Source organism: Cherax quadricarinatus, chromosome 16 (genome assembly GCF_038502225.1).
Source record: "Cherax quadricarinatus isolate ZL_2023a chromosome 16, ASM3850222v1, whole genome shotgun sequence".
NCBI classification, from domain to species: domain Eukaryota; kingdom Metazoa; phylum Arthropoda; class Malacostraca; order Decapoda; family Parastacidae; genus Cherax; species Cherax quadricarinatus.
In genome coordinates this window covers 16232068-16255646 of record NC_091307.1, presented here as the reverse complement: position 1 = coordinate 16255646, position 23579 = coordinate 16232068, and the positions used below count along the sequence as shown (strand labels likewise).

Here is a 23579-nt window from a genome sequence, read left to right as displayed (position 1 = left end):
ATATATATATATATATATATATATATATATATATATATATATATATATATATATATATAATGTCGTGCCGAATAGGCAGAACTTGCTATCTTGGCTTAAATAGCAACGTTCATCTTGCCATATAGGACAAGTGAAAATTTGTGTATGCAATAATTTCGCCAAAATCATTCTGAACGTAACGAAAAAAATATATTTCACTGTGTTTGTTTAGTATTAAATTATTGTAAACAAATTTAAAATATATTTAGTTGGGTTAGGCTAAAATAAATTGCTCTTGTTATAATAAGGTTAGGTAAGTTTTCTAAGATTCTTTTGGTGCAAAATTAAAATTTTACAATAATGAAAAAAATATATCTTTAAACGTATAAGAGAAAATTTTAGAAAGGACTTAATTTTAAATGAGTTCTTGGTAATTGACCAGTTTTACATATTCGGCACGACATATATATATATATATATATATATATATATATATATATATATATATATATATATATATATATATATATATATATATAAATAGGGTCAGTATCACTCATCATTGCACTGGCAGAGCATAATCCATGCACCGAGAGGTTATTATCTTGTGTATCCCCACAAGAGAAGAGCATATTCCATGGAACTGGCTTTACCCACCCTTTCTTGAGATCTGCCCTGATGCGATCCTACTTGCCTCCCATTCTCCAGGTGCTGTAGCACTGGTCGCCGTTGCCCAGCGGTGAGAGTAGCCACTCTCATTGCTGAGGTCCAGGTAATAAACCCTGGAGATTAACATAAAAAAACGTTGTATAGCCCTTGTGGCTTAGCGCTTCTTTTTGATTATAATAATAATCCAGGTACTGTATGATTCCTATGGGTTTAACGCTTCCCCATGAAAATAATAATAGTTAGGAATTAAATTATCCTTGGCTGGTAGTGTACAGGTTACACACGCCTTTAATTACCCTCGTATAGTCGACAGGCTTTAATTCCAGTTACCCTACCAACCAACGGCGATACAGAGTATATACACCGTGAGTTTTCTTTAATCCATATTCTAAGGTTGAAGTATTTTTGACTGGTACTGAGCACATAAAATACAACCTTGCCGACTCTCTCACACTCGATATTCTTCATGCCTCAACAACGTGAGCGGCGGTAGGGTGGTAAAAACACTTCGTTCTTGCCCTTGCAGTACTGATCTGCGCCTTTCTGCTGCACCAACACAACAGACGCTCGGCTCTACGCAGGGGCATGGCAGACGTGAAGGAGAGCACCATGAATTGTAAAGAGGAGTCGGCAGGTCCCTGCAACCACACTCCCAGCTTGCTGGAGCTTCAGCTGCTGAAGCCTCCTAAGGCCAACGGCCAGCCAGCCTGCATAAAACAACCCAACATCGCAGGTAATGCCTAAAATACACCCAGGAGTATGTAGAAGTAGGACACAGTGTCACATGTTCGTTTTTTTTCCCTAAGTGGGGTGGATCCCTAGCACGGGTACGCCAGCTGCTGCTTCAAACTTCACAGCTCAGCATGTAAGTACCACCCACGTCAGCATGTATTTTTTCTCAACAATTGAAGCACTAACATCCGCATCAACATGTATTTTTCCTGACAATTAAAGCACTAAAACCCGCGTCAGGATGTATTTTTCCTGACGAATAAAACACCAGAACTACCAAGTAGGGCCAAATAGTCTTTATAACAAGACTCTGGAATAAAGGTCGCGTCATTTTTTGTATAACGAAAAGATTTATTAATGTGACAAGTACTGTATGGAGAGTGAACTCTGGGTATTACTTTACCGATGATAACCATTTAATATATAACATGTAAAAATCGCGAACAAGTGACACAAGATGCAAAACAACCAGAGTGGGAGTTGAATGATAGCTCTAGGACCTTCATGTTGCAATCAACACATGAGGAACTTACATTGTTGCAGAAAAGAGGATGAATTCCAAACAACAGTGGTCAGAGGAGGCGAGTGCAGACACGCTTCGTCTGAACGTATTTACTTCTAATTCATCTTCTTTTCTGCAACATTGCAAGCTCCTCATGATGTGTTGATCGCAACACGACAGACCTAGAGCTATCACTCAACTCCCACCGTGGTTGTTTTCCATATATGTAAAATATATACAATTACAGCCTTAGTTTTCACTTTTTATCTTTAAAAATAATTAACATTTTATTTTGTTTTAAATATGAGCCTCTGTATTTATTTAGAGGCGGCAACGTTTTATCTGGATATTTACTTCAGTTGAGCGAGCGAGCCAGCGAGCGTCGGGGCAACAGAAAAATACTTTTAACACCAGGCAATGACTACAGATCACCCAGTTTATATACAGCCAGAGGAGTATATTTCACTGTGAATATATTCAGAGTTTACTTTCATCTTTAACTGTAAGAGATGGAAGTTTACTGATTGTTAGAATGTAGTTTGAGACGCTCATGATTTTGACAGTTAATAAGCCTATTAAATTATCTACTATTTAAACATCTCTATATAGGATATATACACTGAGAAGTGTATATATTTTATTATATATCCACTTTATTTTAATCCCTCTTTTAAAGATTGGAATATTTTTTTGGTTAGACAAATTTCAGGTTTAATGTTTTACCTGAACACAACAGACTTTAATACAAATAAACTACGTATAAGATTCAGGCAAGAGGATTATTGTATATACAGAGTGCTGGAGCTATGCCACTCAGAGCTCTGTAAAGATTCTCACACCCCAGCACCAAACTATGTGGAGAGGTGGGCAGGTGAAGGCAGTCGTTCTCAGCACATAACCTCGCTGTTGACTCTAAGATCTTATGCTATCTTTCATTCCCAGGTATTTCACCTTGTATTACTGTTATGAATTAAACCCGTATGGGTCATTTTTCTCAAGTGATAGAGGCTCGATCCTTCGTCGCCAGACAGAAACCCTACGCCAGCAGCCAGGCTTCCCATGTACTAGACACACATTAAATATTTAAAAAAAATTCAGCCCAAATATACATTAAAATGAATCAAGATACGGGTTTGCTCTGGCACAGACGTGGATGTGCTGCAAGTAGACGCCTCCTCCGTAGCCAGTATCACCAAGACCCACAAGCAGGATGGAACCCAGTTTTCGACGGACGGGAGTCACCGGCGAGCGGGTAGTATGGGCGGCAGCGAAAGCATGGGCGGCAGCGACAGGAGAGGAAGCAGCAAGAACGGCAGCTGTAGAGGAGGGCTGGGTAACTCTCCTGTCAGCGACGACCTGAGAAACTACGCTTACGAAGGTGAAGGATCTTCTCCTGGATCACTTTCTTCTTGTAAGTCCCGCAGGAGGAGAGGAAGGGAAAAAAATGTTGCTAGTTTTTTTCCTAAAGTGTAGAAGGGAAGGAAGGGAGGGCAGAAGATAGGGATGTTTCCCCTGTTCTCTCTCCTGCAGGTCTAACCAGGAGGGAACCATAAGTGTAGAAGGGAAGGAATATTCATTATTATTATTTTTATTATTAGTAGTAGTAGTAGTATCATTATAATTATCCGCGTGGGTCATATAGCGTAAGGTGTAGTAGAGGCTCAGGTCTCCGTACCCTAGACAAACGCGTAAAAGACAGGTACCTTTCCCTTGTTCTCTCTCCTGCAGGCCTAACCAGAAAAGAATCATAACAAGGTACTGACTATTAAATTAACTAGGTATGTATCGATGTGGGTGAGAGTGAGGAAGGTGCCCGGGGTTTGTGTCCCTTACTACAGTATCTCATGAAAGAGGAAAATGGTAGATATAAATTCTAGAATCGTTTCCCTTCCTCTTTTTTTCCAGTCTTTTCAATGTGTGTGTGTGTGTGTGTGTGTGTGTGTGTGTGTGTGTGTGTGTGTGTGTGTGTGTGTGTGTGTGTGTGTGTGTGTGTGTGTGTGTGTGTAAAGAGTGCAGGTGTATTTTGGAGAAGTACAGAAATGGTATGTGGGGCAGCGTGTAGGAAAGTTATGAGGGCGTAGTAGGAGTGTAGGATGGAATTGTTGGTGCGTGGGTGTTGCAAGCATATAGGAGGGAGTTTTAAGGGTGATGGAGAGGTATGGGAGGGACTTCTAAGTGTATGAGAGCAAGTTTTATGGACGTTTCAACGAGTTTTTGAATGTGACAATTTAAATTGAGAAATATTAGACTAGATAAGCAGCAGGTTCTGGAGCTGGAGGCTAACTCTCCCCTCAAACAGTTACGAAGCGTGGCCCAGAAGCTGGATCTCAATCCCTGCACATACAAGCTACACCTTATTCGTAGACGCACAAGCTGGAGCTTAAAAATTCACGAACAAAACTAGGTTATCAGCAGACCCAGAAGCTGGAATTCAGCCCTTTATACTGGTATAACCTAGCTCTCATCTCTTTAAACAGCTTAAAGCTGGAGTTCAACTTTTTCAAACAACTATATAAGTTCCACATGAGCTGGACGTAAACACGGTAGCTAAACATCAGGACTCAGAACTGGGACTCTGCGCGCTCTCGAACCCAGCGAGGTTAGTAGCAGGCTCCAGAGCTGGAGTTCAGTCTCCTAAATGTCTAGTTGGAGGCAATTCAACCACAATCACAGTTATTATAAAAAAAAGTAAGCCCAGGAGCTGTACCTTAACCTCATCGAGCAGCTAGGCAGTAGCAGATCCTCTTATATTTTTACTGTAAATTTTACAATAAATTGAAAATTCGTTCTTCAGATATCGATAGTATTAGCACTTAATATATATAATTAATAAAAGTAATTTAAAGGTGTACTAAATGGGCAGTGTTTCCTCAAAAAAAAAACAATTTTAGAAAGTGCAATAACGAGTCACTTTCCTTGCAACTTCAGGTCTTGAGACATGCAGCGGCAGCACCAAACTTCTGGGAGGGTTTCGTGAGGTGGCCCAAATACTGGAGTCGTGGGACCCTACTGGTTCCCATTCCATCCAATCACCGGTCAACAAAGGCAAAACAAACACCTCTCCACCAATCACAACAATTCGCTGTGACATCCACAAGTCCAGTGGTCAGAACGGAGACATGACTACACCCGCAGTGTACCCAGACCCACTTCCTGCACCAATCAGCGACAGGCTTACAAACACAATACTCCCAGAATCCCTGGATATAACAATCCCCATGCCCATTCCCGAGCCACCACGTGCCTTCAAGACCAAATAAGTGACTTAGTTCACATATAAAATTACCAAAATATCCTTAAGTGTATACAGCTACTTACATTTTTCCTTACCATATCATACCAATAATAATTTCAACGTGCTAAGATTAATATAAGATTTATTTATAAACAGCGTAAACTGTCAACATTATTTTGTCCAGATAATCATTTTACAGATTTATCTTTTTCTTCTCTTCTTTCTCACTTTTTCTAAACACGATTCGTGTATTTATTTTAGCACATTGTGTACAGTAGTTGGGTTGAAGAATTAGACACATGTGCAACGTCTGGGTATCTTTATTGTGGACGTTTCACCATCCAGTAACTTTATACAAATTCAAGGACATAATGGGAAGACTATAGAACTTTATGCAAAAGAGCACCGGAGGGACTGATTACCTGTCTTTTGTATATAGTTCTATTGCCTTCCCATTATGTCCTTGATTTTGTGTTGATAAAACCACCAGAGGGTGAAACGTCTATAATACCCAAATGTTGCACATGTGTCTAATCCTTCATCTTGTTGGTATTGTATACCATACATTTACAGTAGTTGGGTTGTGTGATTAAAAATGATCTTCACCAAGAATTCCACCGCTGTAAACCTGCTTAGAACAAGTCATTAGAGTGAAAGCCTCGTCAGGGAGGCTTCAGGTACATAATAAGACTTTGTGTGAGATGAAAGTTTTTTGCGTCCAATTTTCGTTTTTGATTTTTAGAATACCAGTCGATTAAAAAATAATAAATGTTGCATTACGTTGAATAATGTTTATACATATGAGCAAGAAAGCTAGAAACAAAGTCAAAAGTCACACCGGAAGAAGCTGACCTGATCCTCGTCCCAAGTCTTGTACTGATGCAGCAACGACCATGTGAAGAGGTACTCTGGACACTGCGCCTCACTGTACTTGCTAATCGTCATGGGCCAAGTTAGAGACGTGCAGGGCCAGCTTGATGGTGGCGAAGGGCTCTTGGTCCGTAGAACCGGAGACACCCTTTCCTTCCTGGGATTAAACCTGATTAACTCTCATTCCCTAGACTCTGTTTAACCTTTACGGATGTAAGCCTTACCCGCGAACACTACAATAATAAGTTAGGCAGGCACTCCCTAGCAGTCTTGCAACTAGCTCTCCTGATCACAGTCAACCCTCTGTAAAACAAACTAAATTTTACCATAACGTGAATGTAACAATCTGAAAATTAAGTACGTGATTTGTTTTTCTCATTATTATATGTGTTCCTTGTTCTTCTGATAATCATAAATTCTATGCAGGAGACACCATATTAGTCCTGCGCTATATATATATATATATATATATATATATATATATATATATATATATATATATGTCGTGCCGAATAGGCAGAACTTGCGATCTTGGCTTAAATAGCAACGCTCATCTTGCCATATAGGACAAGTGAAAATTTGTGTATGCAATAATTTCGCCTAAATCATTCTGAATCTAACGAAAAAAATATATTTGATTGTGTTTGTTTAGTACTAAATTGTTGTAAACGTATTTAAAATATATTTAGTTGAGTTAGGCTAAAATAAATTGTTCTTGTTATAATAAGGTTAGGTAAGTTTTCTAAGATTCTTTTGGTGCAAAATTAATTTTTTTTACATTAACATTAATGAAAAAAATATATCTTTAAACGTATAAGAGAAAATTTCACAAAGGACTTAATTTTAAATGAGTTCTTGCTAACTGACCAGTTTTACATATTCGGCACGACATTATATATATATATATATATATATATATATATATATATATATATATATATATATATATATATATATATATATATATATATATATATATATAATTATATATATATTATATATATATATATATATAATTATATATATGATGTCATGCCGAATAGGTAAAACTTGCGATTTTGGCTTAAATAGCAACGTTCTTCCTGCCGAATAAGGGAAGCGAAAATTTGTGTATGCAATACTTTCGCAAAAATCATTCTGAACCTAACGAAAAAATATATTTCATTGTGTTTCTTTATTATTAAATTATTGTAAACTTATCTGAAACATATTTAGTTGGATCAGACTAAATTAAATTGCGCTTGTTATAATAAAGTTAGGTAAGTTTTCTAATGTTCTTTTGGTACAAAATCACTAATTTTTACATTAACATGAAAAAAAATTTAAACGTATAAGAGAAAATTTTAGAAAGAACTTAATTTTAAATGAGTTCTTGCTAATTGACCAATTTTACCTATTCGGCACGACATTTATATATATACAAAATACCACTTAAGTTGTAGCTGCAGGTCAGTTATAAAAATAACTAATTTCCAGAAGAATTCGTATATTTGCATCATGAGGAGACTAAAGAACTGTGTTCTACATTCCTCTGATGATGTAAGTACCCTGTATGAAAGAGCATGAGAAATATTCATATTTTTCGTGTGGTGACTTGCGGATGAATATTTAATTACACAGAAACACAAAGGTATGCGCATACAAACATTTGTAACATGGTTTCCAGAGAAGTTGACCAGAGTGTTAGTCAAAGCAACAGTGGTATGCCATAAGAGCTTTGGTAAAGTGCTGATTCAACAGTGTAAAATTCTTGACCACCTGCTGCTGGAGGTCGGAGAAGAGGTGTTGGTCTGGCCTCTGACGGTAGCGACTTTGTATTTTTGTAAAATTTATATGACAAATAAATCATGATGTTGTTACCGCCGCCTTCATTATCCCCTTATTGATGTGTTATGTGATAAAACTCGTGTTAATGTAATTTCCGGCATATAAGGCGCACGATAGAAATATCATAATAGTAAATCAGTAATCATATTCAAGAGTTAATTATCCTCTTACTTTACGCTAAAGCCTTCCCGTGACCTATCCTTGAGCATATAAGGCGCAGGCTGATTTTCCAGGACTTGTGGGAAAAAGGCGCGCCTTATACGCCAGAAAATACAATATATGGCAATGCCTTTGTTTGAATTAGTGAAGTAATCAAAGAAGTTCTCCAACAGTTTACACTGGCAGGGTGACCATGTCACTCTCCAACAGTTTACACTGGCAGGGTGACCATGTCACTCTCCAACAGTTTACACTGGTAGGGTGACCATGTCACTCTCCAACAGTTTACACTGGTAGGGTGACCATGTAACTCTCCAACAGTTTACACTGGCAGGGTGACCATGTCACTCTCCAGCAGTTTACACTGGCAGGGTGACCATGTCACTCTCCAACAGTTTACACTGGCAGGGTGACCATGTCACTCTCCAGCAGTTTACACTGGTAGGGTGACCATGTAACTCTCCAGCAGTTTACACTGGCAGGGTGACCATGTCACTCTCCAACAGTTTACACTGGCAGGGTGACCATGTCACTCTCCAACAGTTTACACTGGTAGGGTGACCATGTAACTCTCCAGCAGTTTACACTGGTAGGGTGACCATGTAACTCTCCAGCATTTTACACTGGCAGGGTGACCATGTAACTCTCCAGCAGTTTACACTGGCAGGGTGACCATGTAACTCTCCAACAGTTTACACTGGCAGGGTGACCATGTAACTCTCCAGCAGTTTACACTGGCAGGGTAACCATGTAACTCTCCAACAGTTTACACTGGCAGGGTGACCATGTCACTCTCCAACAGTTTACACTGGTAGGGTGACCATGTAACTCTCCAGCAGTTTACACTGGCAGGGTGACCATGTAACTCTCCAACAGTTTACACTGGTAGGGTGACCATGTAACTCTCCAGCAGTTTACACTGGTAAGGTGACCATGTAACTCTCCAGCAGTTTACACTGGCAGGGTGACCATGTAACTCTCCAGCAGTTTACACTGGTAAGGTGACCATGTAACTCTCCAGCAGTTTACACTGGTAGGGTGACCATGTAACTCTCCAGCAGTTTACACTGGCAGGGTGACCATGTAACTCTCCAGCAGTTTACACTGGCAGGGTGACCATGTAACTCTCCAATAGTTTACACTGGCAGGGTAACCATGTAACTCTCCAGCAGTTTACACTGGCAGGGTGACCATGTAACTCTCCACCAGTTTACACTGGCAGGGTGACCATGTAACTCTCCACCAGTTTACACCGGCAGGGTGACCATGTCACTCTCCAACAGTTTACGCTGGTAGGGTGAACATGTAACTCTCCAGCAGTTTACACTGGTAGGGTGACCATGTAACTCTCCAGCAGTTTACACTGGTAGGGTGACCATGTAACTCTCCAGCAGTTTACACTGGCAGGGTGACCATGTAACTCTCCAGCAGTTTACACTGGCAGGGTGACCATGTAACTCTCCAACAGTTTACACTGGCAGGGTGACCATGTCACTCTCCAACAGTTTACACTGGCAGGGTGACCATGTAACTCTCCAACAGTTTACACTGGCAGGGTGACCATGTCACTCTTCAACAGTTTACACTGGCAGGGTGACCATGTAACTCTCCAATAGTTTACACTGGCAGGGTGACCATGTAACTCTCCAACAGTTTACACTGGCAGGGTGACCATGTAACTCTCCAACAGTTTACACTGGCAGGGTGACCATGTAACTCTCCAATAGTTTACACTGGCAGGGTGACCATGTAACTCTCCAACAGTTTACACTGGCAGGGTGACCATGTAACTCTCCAACAGTTTACACTGGCAGGGTGACCATGTAACTCTCCAGCAGTTTACACTGGCAGGGTGACCATGTAACTCTCCACCAGTTTACACTGGCAGGGTGACCATGTAACTCTCCACCAGTTTACACCGGCAGGGTGACCATGTCACTCTCCAACAGTTTATACTGGCAGGTTGACCATGTAACTCTCCAACAGTTTACACTGGCAGGGTGACCATGTAACTCTCCAACAGTTGACACTGGCAGGGTGACCATGTCACTCTCCAACAGTTTACACCGGCAGGGTGACCATGTAACTCTCCAACAGTTTACACCGGCAGGGTGACCATGTAACTCTCCACCAGTTTACACTGGCAGGGTGACCATGTAACTCTCCAACAGTTTACACTGGCAGGGTGACCATGTAACTCTCCAGCAGTTTACACCGGCAGGGTGTTTACTCCTGTCGCTGATGACGGATCCAGTGTGAAGAAATCTTTAGCACAGGAGAGGCAACCCTCACATTACGTGAAGCTCTAAAGCGTGTGGGTAATTCAATACAAGAAGTAGCGGAAGCTCGATCCTCTCGATAAGTATGTTTTAATTATCACCTTCAGGTGGTGGTGGTGGGGCTGTTGGTTTGTGCCCTTCCGTGTAGGAGGAAGCCCTCTTCTCTGGGAAGGGGTGCCACTCCCATCAGGCTGACTAAGAATCCAACATCTTTCGGCACAAATGGTGGGGATATTTCCCCTTTCGACTAAATTTGCTCACGCTCCTGACCGATGACAAAGAACGTTTTATGAACCTTTAAAAATTAATGGTCGTAGTTATAACCCTGGGTGGGAGGAAGCGTTGTTGTATGACTGACTCGGGAATGCAGTGTAGACCCTGGACATGACCACTCATAATTTCATAGAAATCATTATGGCGACAATGCAATAAGACAAGGAAGTGAAAATAGATTAATTTAGTCATAAAAGCTAATGCATATACATACATCTATGTCACATAGATGAACTTGGCTTTGTTGATCAGCAGCCATAGTTGACACCAGCAGGATGCTATCCTTGTGGTGCACCCCACCAGAAGTGTACCCCACCAGGTGTACCCCACTAGGAAGTGTACCCCGCCAGGAAGTGTACCCCACCAGGTGTACCCCACTAGGAAGTGTACCCCGCCAGGAAGTGTACCCCACCAGGTGTACCCCACTAGGAAGTGTACCCCACCAGGTGTACCCAATCAGGAAGTGTATTGTCCTCTTCGCTTCCGGGCCGAGTGGACGTGCTGCGCAGGCGCTCCCGATTCAGTTGATTTTCTGCGCAGTTTACCTGTTTTGAGCAATCAAAATGGCGGACAGACATGGACGCAGGGTGAATACTGTCTGTGTGGTGCTGGTACGTGGTGCCCTGAGTAGTTCTACAATGCAGGTGCTGCTGCCAAGTATTATCCGCGATGTATATGGCATACCAAACGAAGAGTTGTATGGTGTAGCAGTGAATGGAGTGTACAGGATCTTCATCAAGTTCAAGAGTGCTGGGTTTTACGCCAGCATAGTCGACGCGTTTCAAGAAAAGAGGATGACCGTTAATTCTGCAGTGGAGGTCTGCCTACATGACGTATCAAGCTATGTAACGTGGGTAAAGGTGAGAAATGTCCCCTTTGAGGCCTTGGAATATGATGTTGTGGAGGTATTCCGTAGGTATGGCAAGATCCATTCGGCACAGTTGGGAGTGTGGAAGGATGGGCCTTATATGGGGCTGCCAGAGGGGTCTTTCACATTGAAGATGACATTGAGACAACCTATACCATCGTACGTTCTGATGGAAGAGTTCAGAACACAGGTTTATGTATATTATGCAGGACAGCGTCGGACATGTAGGCTGTGCGGGTCTTATGACCATATGGCGGCCCAATGTCATCAAAGGCAGGGACGGAGGGAACAGGTGCCAACAACTGTGGAACGACAGCTGCTCTCCTTGGCACCTGCGACAGGTGAAGCTGCAAGACAGGCGTCTGGAAGTTGGAGTGAAGAAGTAGACAGAGCGGAGTCGGAGATGGGAGCGTGCGACACGTTACCTGTGGGAACTGTGTCTGAGCGACCTTCTACGGATGAGACTGTTGACAGAAGTGACTTACAACAGGATGGTCTGTTGGACGAGGTCTTGAAAGACTTCTTGGGGGAGGTGGAAGACAGTCAGGAAGGGGAGAAGGACGGGAGGGTATTGGAGGGGGTAGCAGCTGCACAAAAGTGTGGGAACACCTTGTGCAACGAGAGTAAGCAGCACACGGTGGAGGTTGAGGTGCACCAGGAGGACATGGATGCTGAGGCAACGTGTGGAGGTGGCACACGTAAGCGAGCAGCTGGGACGTCTGATATGGAAGATATCTTAACGCCAGGGCAGAGATCTGGAAAGAAACCTTGGAAGACTGGGCTAGAGCTACCGAGTAATGGTGGCACCGGTTCTGTGGTGCTGCAAGGGTCGAAGGAAAAGGGGGGAAACGGAGGTCTGGATAGACCAAGTGACAAACGTGGCTATAGTCAACAACCACGTCTTTCAAGCAACCTTCAAAAGCGGCGGGGAAAGCCGCCTTTATTGTAATAATTCAAGGTGGTCACCATTAATGTTAACGGCCTGAGAGCTGAGATTAAGAGAGTGTGGATGGAATGGTTTTTAAGGAGATTTGATGTGGATATATGTTTCATACAGGAGCATAATTACAAGTTTGGATGTGAGTTGCGCTTGAAGGGTTATAAGTTATATGTGAGTGGATCGGTGAGGTTAAAAGGGGGGGTTGCTGTGGCTGTGAAGGAAACCAGTCCCTTGCGTGTGTTGGGGTGGGAGGAGGGTGGGGGTGGAAGGGTGGTGCGGGTAGAGGGAGAGTGGGGTGAGACAAGTGTTTGTTTTATAGGAGTATACATGCCAGCGGATGGAAATGCAGCAGTTAAGGTAACTTTCGTGAGGGATGTTTTGCTTTTTTATTTGAGGGGATTGCCTTTAGTTACTGTGATAGGAGGAGATTGGAATTGTGTCATACGACAGGGTGATGTGGAACCGAGGGGGGCGGGGTGTGTTGGGGTTTTTACGCAATGTGTTGGGGGATGTGGGAGTTTTAGATGTAGTGGGGAGGGGTGGTTGGAGGATTGAGTATACATTTGTACGAAGGGGTTATGCTGCACGTCTGGATAGGCTCTATGCTACGGAGGCAATAAGAGTTCTGGGAGTTAGGACCTTCGATGTGGGGTTTTCGGACCACAGGGCGGTTATTGCGGATCTTGATTGGGAGGGTATGGTTAGGATACACACTGGTTATTGGAAATTAAATGCGAGACTTGTGAAGGGGGAGGGGGTGAATGAGGCTTTTGGGGATTGGTGGCACTCTTTTTTGGGATCAAGGGATGTGGGGTCGTGTGTCTTGGAATGGTGGGAGAAGCGAGCTAAGCCGGGTATTGCTGGATTCTTTAAAAATAGGGGACGGGAAGAGGCCAGGTGGAGGTATGGGTTACAGAATTATTTGGAATGTCAGCTGAACGAGTGTTATGAGGAGGAAGTGGGGAAGCAGTATGGGACCGTGGAGCAACTTAGAGGTAGACTGGCGGAGATACACAATGACAGATTTGATGCTGTGCGTGTGAGGGCAGGATTGGAGGCTGTATTGTGGGGGGATAAACCTTCGGGAAGTGTTTTAAGACGTTTTAGGGTAAGGCAGAAGGAGTCAACTATTTTGCAATTAGAGGTTAGTGAGGATATGGGTGGATATCATAAGGGACAGGTGCTTACTACTACAGAAGGCATGAGTAATTATACTGATTTCTGGTTTCGAGAGAAATGGAGAAAGGGGGGGGAGGGCGATGCTTTTGAGGAAGTGTTGGAGGGGGGGTGTGGGTTAGGGCAGAAAGAAGTGGAGGGGATGGAGATGGGAGGAGCGATTAGTGTGGGGGAAGTTGAGGAGGCAGTGTTTAACATGAGTACTGGAAAAGCGCCGGGCATCGATGGGATTTCAAATGATTTTTACAGAGTTCATTGGGAGCATATTAAGACTTGTCTGGTGGAGGTCATGAATTGTATGCTGCGGGAGGGCAAGCTAAGTCAGACACAAAGTATTGGAGTGGTGGTGTTGGTTCGGAAAAAGCAAGTGGGAATTGTTTTAAGTGCGTATAGAGCTATCTCACTAATGTGTTCTGACTACAAGATTTTTGCAAAGATATTAGGTAATAGGATGAAGAAGGTAATTGGTGCGGTTGTACATAGGGGACAGATGGGTATACCGGGACGAAGTATGAGAGTTGGGCATGGGCGCATAAGGGACTTTTTGGAGGGTTGCGAGGGGGGAGGACTTTTGGGTATTGATTGGGAGAATGCATATGACTGTGTGAATAGAAAATTTTTGAGGGCTTGTTTGTTGCGTCTGGGGTTTGGACTGGGAGTGGCGAGGTGGGTTGATACGCTATACTCAGCGGCTATGGTACGGGTCCAAGTTAATGGCAGATTGGGAAGGCTGGTTAAAATGGAGAGGGGATTACGGCAGGGGTGCCCTCTTTCACAAATTCTGTTTGCGTGCATGCAACATCCGTTCTATGGGCTCGTTGAGGGGGTGGGAGCTTTAAATGGGGAGAGGGAAGGGCGCTCAGGCATTGTGGGGTATGTGGATGATACCACTATCCTGATAGAAGGGGTGGAGGAATTGCGTATGGTGGGGAGGGTGTTGGGGATTTTTGGGGAGGTGTCGGGAATGAGAGTAAATAGGGCGAAATCGTGTTTACTGGAGGTGGGTGCTTGGGTGGGGGGGGGCTTGGGGTTGGAGTTTGGGTGGGCAGTGGTGGATAATTTGAAGATTTGTGGAGTTTTATACATGGCGAATGCGCAGGAGGCTAGGCAGGTAAATTCAGAGAGGGTAGTGGAGAAAGTAGTGAGTAGATTAAGGGGTTTACGGGCGGGAGATGTCACATTACAGCAGAGGGCGGTAATAGTTAATTCGCTGGTTTACAGTAAGGTTTGGGGTATAGCGGAAGTGTATCCTTTGAGAACACAGGACGTACAAGAAATACAGAGACGTGCTCTACGTTATGTTTGGGGTTTTGGGAGAGCATGGTTGAGCAAGGAAGTGGTGATGTCGAATGTACGCAGAGGGGGTGTGGGTCTTTTAGCACTGGGGCCGAGGGTGAAAGCGATATATGTAAAACAGTCATTCGTTAGGGCTGGAGGGGAAAGAGGGGTAAGAGTGGGGAAGGTGATGGGGGATGTGCGGAGATGGTGGGGAGGTAAAGAGTTAATTGAATGTGAGGATATGCTGAGGGTTTTGTTATTGGTTAAAGATGTTGAGCGACTTAAAGTGGGGCGTTTGGTATCATTGAGTGGGAGGAAGGAAATCCTGCAGGGCGTATCGGTCTATCCATTGTATGATTGGGGGACGATATGGGAAGACTTCAGGAGGCTCAGGTTAATGCCTAGGGTACGTGAGTTGGTATACAGATTCATGATGGGGATCCTAGCTTCAAAAGCAGTTTTGAGTTTAATGGGTTTGGTGAGGGAACCGTCCTGCAGTCAGTGTGGTGAGCTGGAAACGGCATTTCATGCAGTTTATTTTTGTGAAGAATTGAGGGAGGTACGGATGTGGTTGGCGAGGGTTTTTCGTCTGTTAGGTGGGGGTAATGTAGAGACCCTGCGAGCTTTAACATTAGAGGTAAAAGGGGTATCACGGGAGGTAAAAAGGGCGATTATGTATGTGGTAGTGGATTTTCTGTATATTTCCTGGGGAATGAGAGATGCTGGGGGTAGGATTCGAATTAAGGCAATTGCAGCGCGTATATACAGGACTGCTCGTAGGAACAAACTTATTTATGGGAGTCAGTGGGGAGCTTGTTTTCCAGAGAACTACAGAGAGATTACAGTCAGTCGTCTCCAGCAATTGGTACAGTGATAACCATGTAGGGGACTGGTATTCTTTGGTAGTCGGGTTTTCAGGGGTTTTCAGTGGTGGTGGCGTATATGGGAATGGTTTTAGCGAATGACAAGGGTGGATGGTATGTAGTGTAATGGATTATGGTTGGGTGGTAACTAGTCTGATTCCGGTTGCTGTTGTAGGAATGGAACACGTAAAACTGTGTGCACATGTGAATTGCTTTGGGTATGGAGGTGAATGTGTGTGAATGTAGTGTTTGTGTTAAAAGTAATGTATTATAAGATAGGAAAACTCCCGGTGTGTGGCGTTATTATGAGGAACTCATGTCAGGTAAAATGATGTTCAGGGTTAGTTTAACTTTCTGGCTTAGATCATAATATATCAGATGAACGATTTCTTGGTTCTTAAATTTTCATGTACAGTAATTTGTGTTTTTTTTTTTTTTTTTTTTTTTTTTTTTTTTATTATCTAATTTTTTTTTTTTTTTTTTTTAGTGGTGAGACACTCCTGTGTCAAATTAGTAATGTATCATCTGATGGATGATGGTAAAAGTTTGTATATATGCCACAAACAATTACGAATAACAAGTGTTGTGTTGTTTCTGTGTACAAAGTTTTATAGATAATATTTAAATTTGTATTCACTTAGCGTGTTTTTTAACTTTTGTGTAATGGTTCAACGTTTAGTGGGTGCAGGGATGGCACAAGAACACCTGGGTGTTCAAGTGTGAATGGCTCTGGGTATGGAGGTGCATGTGTGTAAATGTAGTGTGTGGTGTATGAATGCAATTTTCTCAACGATAAGAAGGCTCCCTGTGTTTGGAGTTATTATGAGGAAAACATGATACAGTGTACAGTAAACTGGTGACTAGGGTTAATTTATCTTTATGGCTGAGTTCATAATATATCAGATAAACAAGTTAGTGGTTATTAAACAACTCTCATGTATAGTAAATTTCTGTTTTTTTTTTATTAGGGAAATATAATAATGTACATTCTTTAGAGGTGGTGATACACTCCATTGTCAACATAGCAATGTAACATTTGATGAACTCTAGTAAAAGTTTGTATATATCCCAATCTGTTGGTGATATTAGTTTCTTTGCTTCTGGGTGAAGGGGGAAGATTAGTAAAATTTTTCTGTCAGGATCAGATCTATCAAAATTAACGGTAATCGTGACAAGTGTATGGAAATATAAAATTAACAGTGTTACAGAATCAGTTATGGCATTTGTAAGGATTCTGTATGAAGGATATATAAATAACAAAGTGGAAAAAATAATGCAGATTGTAGTTTTGGGGTCATCTTTGGTTATAATAATAATAATGATGAATATTATGTCATCTTGTGTAATCTTAACTTAACATAGTAACATGGGATATAATGTATAGGGGATGAGGGACAGTTTGTGGCAACACAACGTTAATCGTCTGTGTTCATTTAGACAATGAAATTTGTAATTTTGTGTAAGAACTGATACTGTGTTCTTTTATCTATTTAATGTATTGTGTTGTTTTAAATAAAATAAAAAAAAAAAATTCAACACAAGAAGTAGCGGAAGCTCGATCCTCTCGATAAGTATGTTTTAATTATCACCTTCAGGTGGTGGTGGGGCTGTTGGTTTGTGCCCTTCCGTGTAGGAGGAAGCCCTCTTCTCTGGGAAGGGGTGCCACTCCCATCAGGCTGACTAAGAATCCAACATCTTTCGGCACAAATGGTGGGGATATTTCCCTTTTCGACTAAATTTGCTCACGCTCCTGACCGATGACAAAGAACGTTTTATGAACCTTTAAAAATTAATGGTCGTAGTTATAACCCTGGGTGGGAGGAAGCGTTGTTATATGACTGACTCGGGAATGCAGTGTAGACCCTGGACATGACCACTCATAATTTCATAGAAATCATTATGGCGACAATGCAATAAGACAAGGAAGTGAAAATAGATTAATTTAGTCATAAAAGCTAATGCATATACATACATCTATGTCACAAAGATGAACTTGGCTTTGCTGATCAGCAGCCATAGTTGACACCAGCAGGATGCTATCCTTGTGGTGCACCCCACCAGGTGTACCCCACCAGGAAGTGTACCCCACCAGGTGTACCCCACTAGGAAGTGTACCCCACCAGGTGTACCCCACTAGGAAGTGTACCCCACCAGGAAGTGTACCCCACCAGGTGTACCCCACTAGGAAGTGTACCCCACCAGGTGTACCCCACTAGGAAGTGTACCCCACCAGGTGTACCCAATCAGGAAGTGCACCCCACCAGGTGTACACCAGGCGTACCCCACCAGGTGTACCTCACTAGGAAGTGTACCCCACCAAGAAGTGTACCCCATCAGGCTATAACTTGTACACAATATTCATACAACTGTTTAAGCTTGCACCTACTATGTCCATCATCTCCATAATAACAACAGTAGCTACTACTGCCGGTACGTCCATATTTTGGGCGTAACGTAACAAAAGGCTAACTATAACAAATACATTCAACAACAATAACAAAGAAAACGTTCCCTGTGGGATAATGCGACATGCGTTGCCTGACCAACTACACAATGGAATAATCTCCGCTGCCTTGTTATGTCTTCTGGGCATAAAATATCCGAGGTAGTAATCTTCAATGAATGTAGAAATAGAATGGCGGTATCAGAGTATACCTTCCTGTAGTTAGGAGGATACAGCCTGCCCTAAATCCCCAGGAATCATACAGCTTCTAGGGGAAAGAGGAGGCAGTCAAACTCAGTCCAGGTAAGGGAAGAACAGGTCCAGTCTTCACATTAAACAGCTCTCTTGAAGGGACAAGTAGGGCACTATGAAATTATACACAAAACAACATTTTACAACATTTCTAATGTCTATCAATGATTAATACATTAAAATTACATATATATATATATATATATATATATCACCCACTAAAGGGTCTCAAAGCTCAGGATTAAATAACAGGTTCCAAAACCTGGCAGCCCGGGGCAGGGAGCTACAAGCCCCTGAATAGAATCACAGAACAGTCGTAGGAAAGGTGCGAAAGAATAAGACGCAGTAAAAACGGGAGCGTAAACAACCTCTGGAGGGACCAAGAGCCATTGATCTCGAGGCAGCAGAAGAAGGAGGACCAAAAATATGTGTGTACACGCTGTGAATCTTAAGATTTGCTCCTGCGGGAGGCAGTCCAGGACAGAGAGAAGGGGGAGAAGTGCATAAACGAGAGAGAGAGAGAGAGAGAGCAAGGAAGAGAAGCAGACTTTCAACCAGATTATTGTAAATATTTTTATTATGAAGCTTTCATGCATGTCACTGTATCTCGATGCACTGTCCTGGGTAACTCAAGAGTCAAGCTGCATGTGTTCTCTCTCTTACACTGAAATAAACTGCTGAACACGACCTTTCAGCAGCAATGAATGCGTGAAGTGTCTGTTAACAGGGTGAACGAGACGTCAAGTGATTTCTAGCAAATTTACACATTTAATTATTTTTATATTAAATTCCCTTGAGAAACTAATGTAAATCACTGATGCGTTTTGGATCATATATAGAAAATTTGTATAAGGCTCTTCTTACATAGTTTGTCTCTAGTTAACGATTGATTAAGATGGTTTAATGTCCGTCGACTACACCAGAGACACTAAGGCTGCATGTAACCTTTTCACCACCAGACAGGAATACTTTAATCCCTAAAATAGGAATCCAGATAAAGTGTAAGCATATATACCCCTAGAGAAATGCACCTCTCGGTACATATATCCCATCAGTTTCTGGATAACAGGCGAGGGAGTGGAGGTGCTACAACCTCCCTGACTGACCTCCCCGACCCACTGTCCCACAGCTGTCAGTGTTTCTGTAGGTTCTGGAGTGATGGCGTCTCTCAGTCCTCCGGTACACATTCCTTTCCCTCCCTGGAGTTATGCTGCCCACCTCCTGCAAGTTAAGATGCCACCTGGGATTATTCTACCTACCTGAAGCGTCAGGTGAGACACCATTCAGTGTAGCTGTGAAATATAAGTCTCTTATTATCCGTAATTGCTTTTTATATATATATATATATATATATATATATATATATATATATATATATATATATATATATATATATATATATATATATATATATATATATATATATATATATATAAAGTAAAAATAAATACTTTATATTAACTTTATAATTTGTTTTAAAACGAACTTCTACATAACTCTGTATTAAAGTACTTAATAGAGCATTCATTATAGGAGCAGTAAGCCCGTAGGGGTCATACAGCGGCTGTGAAATAGGTTATCAGAACTGAGCCGAGGAAGGGAAGTTGAAGGAAGAGGAGGGAAGGAAAGGGAAGTGAAGGGAACCGAAGGGAAAGAAAGGGAAATGAAGGGAAGGGAAGGGAAGTGAAGGAAAGGGAAAGGAAGGGAAGTGGAGGGCAGTTACAATTCCTTAAACTGACAGAGCATCAACCAGCCTCCAGGGTCACCTTCCCACCATCTTCCCCCACCTTCCCACCATCTTCCCCCACCGTCCCACCAACTTACCCCACCATCGCACCATCTTCCCCCACCTTCCCACCATCTTCCCCCACCTTCGCACCTTCGTCCCCCACCTTCGCACCATCGTCCCCCACCTTCCCACCATCTTCCCCCACCTTCGCACCATCTTCCCCCACCTTCGCACCATCTTCCCCCACCTTCCCACCATCTTCCCCCACCTTCCCACCATATTCCCCCACCTTCCCACCATCTTCCCCCACCTTCCCACCATCTTCCCCCACCTTCCCACCATCTTCCCCCACCTTCCCACTGTTGCAACCCCTGAATGGGTTACAATGATTATTATGTATATATAATGTATATTACCTTTTCATTTAATTTTATATTGCTTATATTTGCGATAATAGCTAAATCGTAAATATATTGCTTTATATTCTTATTTGACTTATGTTGTTAGGATGTATATAAAATGTGCTCAGTTAGTCTTGATTGTCAAACTACTGTAATTATCGCTTGTCGCTCGTTATACTGCCGGCTTCTGAGCTGCAGTTGTCCACGTAGCTATCACGTGATCGAGGGGGGGGGGGTGTCCTCACCTCGTGTGAAGTATTCAGTCTGCGAGAGACTCGCTTGCTGGTTGGACAGATTGTCTGTCTCATTATTCTTGTTAGTTCTGTAGAACTTTGTTCACAGAACATTGTATAGACTTTGTGATTTTCGACGTTGTACTGAGGTTGTGTGTCACATAGACACTCTGAACATCTCAGGTCCTTAGCTATAGCTTCTGACCTAATTTTGTACTGGTTCCTGTGTATTGTCACAATCACAGTTTTACCTATGCTGAACATAGATTCAGTATTATGGAAGTTTGTAACTTTTGTGGAGGATCTGCAGATGGTCCCTACTTAGTGTCGTTATATTATTTCCCAGTTCCTGATTCTGTGTCGCAGTCGCTTGATATTGCATTGCTATTGGGCTTAGCATTCTTTGTTGTTCAAGCAGACTGTTCGGGTTGCCAGTCGGTCAAGAAGTTAGTTTGAGGACTTTGTCAGTCACTTGTTTAAGTCTTATTCGAGTCTTGAGACGTATCTAACTACTTAAGAGCACTTACACGCATACACATACTTGTACATATTTGTAATATCTTATTAAATATTAATGTACCTGACGGTACTTAAGAATTATAAATGTGATATGTGCTTTCAGCACAATAATATTGAACTCGAGAGATTGATTTTATTTTGATTGCTGTAATTTAATTTACTTTGATAATATACCTCTAGACAACTTACTACTTAATAAATTTATTAAATTTTAATTTCTCTAGTTAGTAGCCTACCAGTTGTAATCCTAAAGCACTATTGAACCATACTGAATTTTAATGGATAATTGGACAAGGATACTGACTACTTGTTACGAAAACCCAGTAACAGGCTGGATGCTAGAAGGGCAGTCCTTTCTAGTATTCACTGGAGATCTCTTAAGCTTTTAGAATCGCGTTTTTTGTAACACCCACCATCTTCCCCCATCTTCACACCATCTTCCCCCACCTTCATACCATCTTCCCCCACCTTCACACCATCTTCCCCCACCTTCCCACCATCTTCCTCCGCCTTCCCACCATCTTCCCTCACCTTCCCACCATATTCCCCCACCTTCGCACCATCTTCCCCCACCTTCGCACCATCTTCCCCCACCTTCGCACCATCTTCCCCCACCTTCGCACCATCTTCCCCCACCTTCGCACCATCTTCCCCCACCTTCCCACCATCTTCCCCCCACCTTCCCACCAACTTCCACCCACCTTCCCACCATCTTCCTCCCACCTTCCCACCATCTTCCTCCCACCTTCCCACCATCTTCCTCCCACCTTCCCACCATCTTCCTCCCACCTTCCCACCATCTTCCTCCCACCTTCCCACCATCTTCCTCCCACCTTCCCACCATCTTCCTCCCACCTTCCCACCATCTTCCTCCCATCTTCACACCATCTTCCCCCACCTTCACACCATCTTCCCCCACCTTCCCACCATCTTCCCCCACCTTCCCACCATCTTCCTCCCACCTTCACACCATCTTCCCCCATCTTCACACCATCTTTCCTCACCTTCACACCATGTTCCCCCACCTTCACACCATGTTCCCCCACCTTCACACCATCTTCCCCCTACCTTCCCACCATCTTCCCCCACCTTCCCACCATCTTCCCCCCACCTTCACACCATCTTCCCCCCATCTTCACACCATCTTCCCCCACCTTCCCACCATCTTCCCCCACCTTCACACCATCTTCCCCCTACCTTCCCACCATCTTCCCCCACCTTCCCACCATCTTCCCCCCACCTTCCCACCATCTTCCCCCCACCTTCCCACCATCTTCCCCCCACCTTCCCACCATCTTCCCCCCACCTTCACACCATCTTCCCCCACCTTCCCACCATCTTCCCCCACCTTCCCACCATCTTCCCCCTACCTTCCCACCATCTTCCCCCTACCTTCCCACCATCTTCCCCCTACCTTCCCACCATCTTCCCCCACCTTCCCACCATCTTCCCCCCACCTTCACACCATCTTCCCTTCCATCACCATCACACCATCTTCCCTCCATCACACCATCTTCACTTCCCTCCATCACACAGTCTTCCCCCCACCTTCACACCATCTTCCCCCCACCTTCCCACCATCTTCCCCCCACCTTCCCACCATCTTCCCCCCACCTTCACACCGTCTTGACAAGGTAGTATTCTAGGTCCCTTATTATTCTTATGTTATGTCAATGACATGCCTTTCATTGTCAAGTGCAAACTCCTACTGTATGCAGATGACAGTGCCCTGTTAGTGTCAGGTAAAGACCCACAAGATATAGCTAATGTTTTAACACGAACTGGAGTCCTGCAGCAAATGGTTAGTAGGCAACAAACGATCATTACAACTCGGGAAAACTAAAGCCATTCTTTTTGGTACGAAACATAAACTGAGAAGGGTAAATAATTTTAATGTCCAGTGTAATGGGGAGCCCATCATCAGTATAATATTTGGGAATCCTCTTTGACCATACATGTCAGGAGAATTGATAGGGAACAGTGTAGTAAAGAAAGCGAATGCCAGACTGAGGTTCCTGTATAGACAAGCACAGTGTCTACCTACTGAGGCTCGCAGGACCCTATGTCTAGCCCTTATACAATGCCATATGGATTACGCTTGCTCTTCATGGTACTCTGCCTTGACAAAAAAACTGAAAGATAGACTGCAAATCACCCAGAACAAAATCGTAAGATTCATCCTGGGGCTGGGACCAAGAGAACATGTAGGCCAGGATTAATTACAGCAGTTGGATATGCTGAATGTTGAAGACAGAGTAAAACAACTGAAGCTAAATCATGTTTATAAAATTGCTCACAAACAGTGTCCAGAATATCTTGCTGTCAATTTTGTCAAGGTTGGGAACCAAAGCA

The 23579-nt window shown here is 43.0% G+C and overlaps 1 protein-coding gene across 5 annotated transcripts in view; it reads left to right on the top strand.

Annotated features, from left to right (window-relative positions):
- The window catches only part of LOC128688933 (putative neural-cadherin 2), a 971397-nt gene extending 964529 nt beyond the window's left edge, over positions 1-6868 (top strand). For 4 of the 5 annotated variants that reach the window (XM_070085435.1, XM_070085431.1, XM_070085433.1 and 1 more), the window contains 3 exons: positions 1175-1381; positions 3030-3293; positions 4811-6868. In XM_070085435.1, the coding sequence (XP_069941536.1) occupies positions 1175-1381; positions 3030-3293; positions 4811-5142 (803 nt within the window). In that variant the 3' untranslated portion in view covers positions 5143-6868. The remainder of the gene's footprint in view (positions 1-1174; positions 1382-3029; positions 3294-4810) is intronic. The other variant, XM_070085434.1, reaches the window with a different exon arrangement.
- The last annotated feature ends 16711 nt before the right edge of the window (positions 6869-23579 follow it).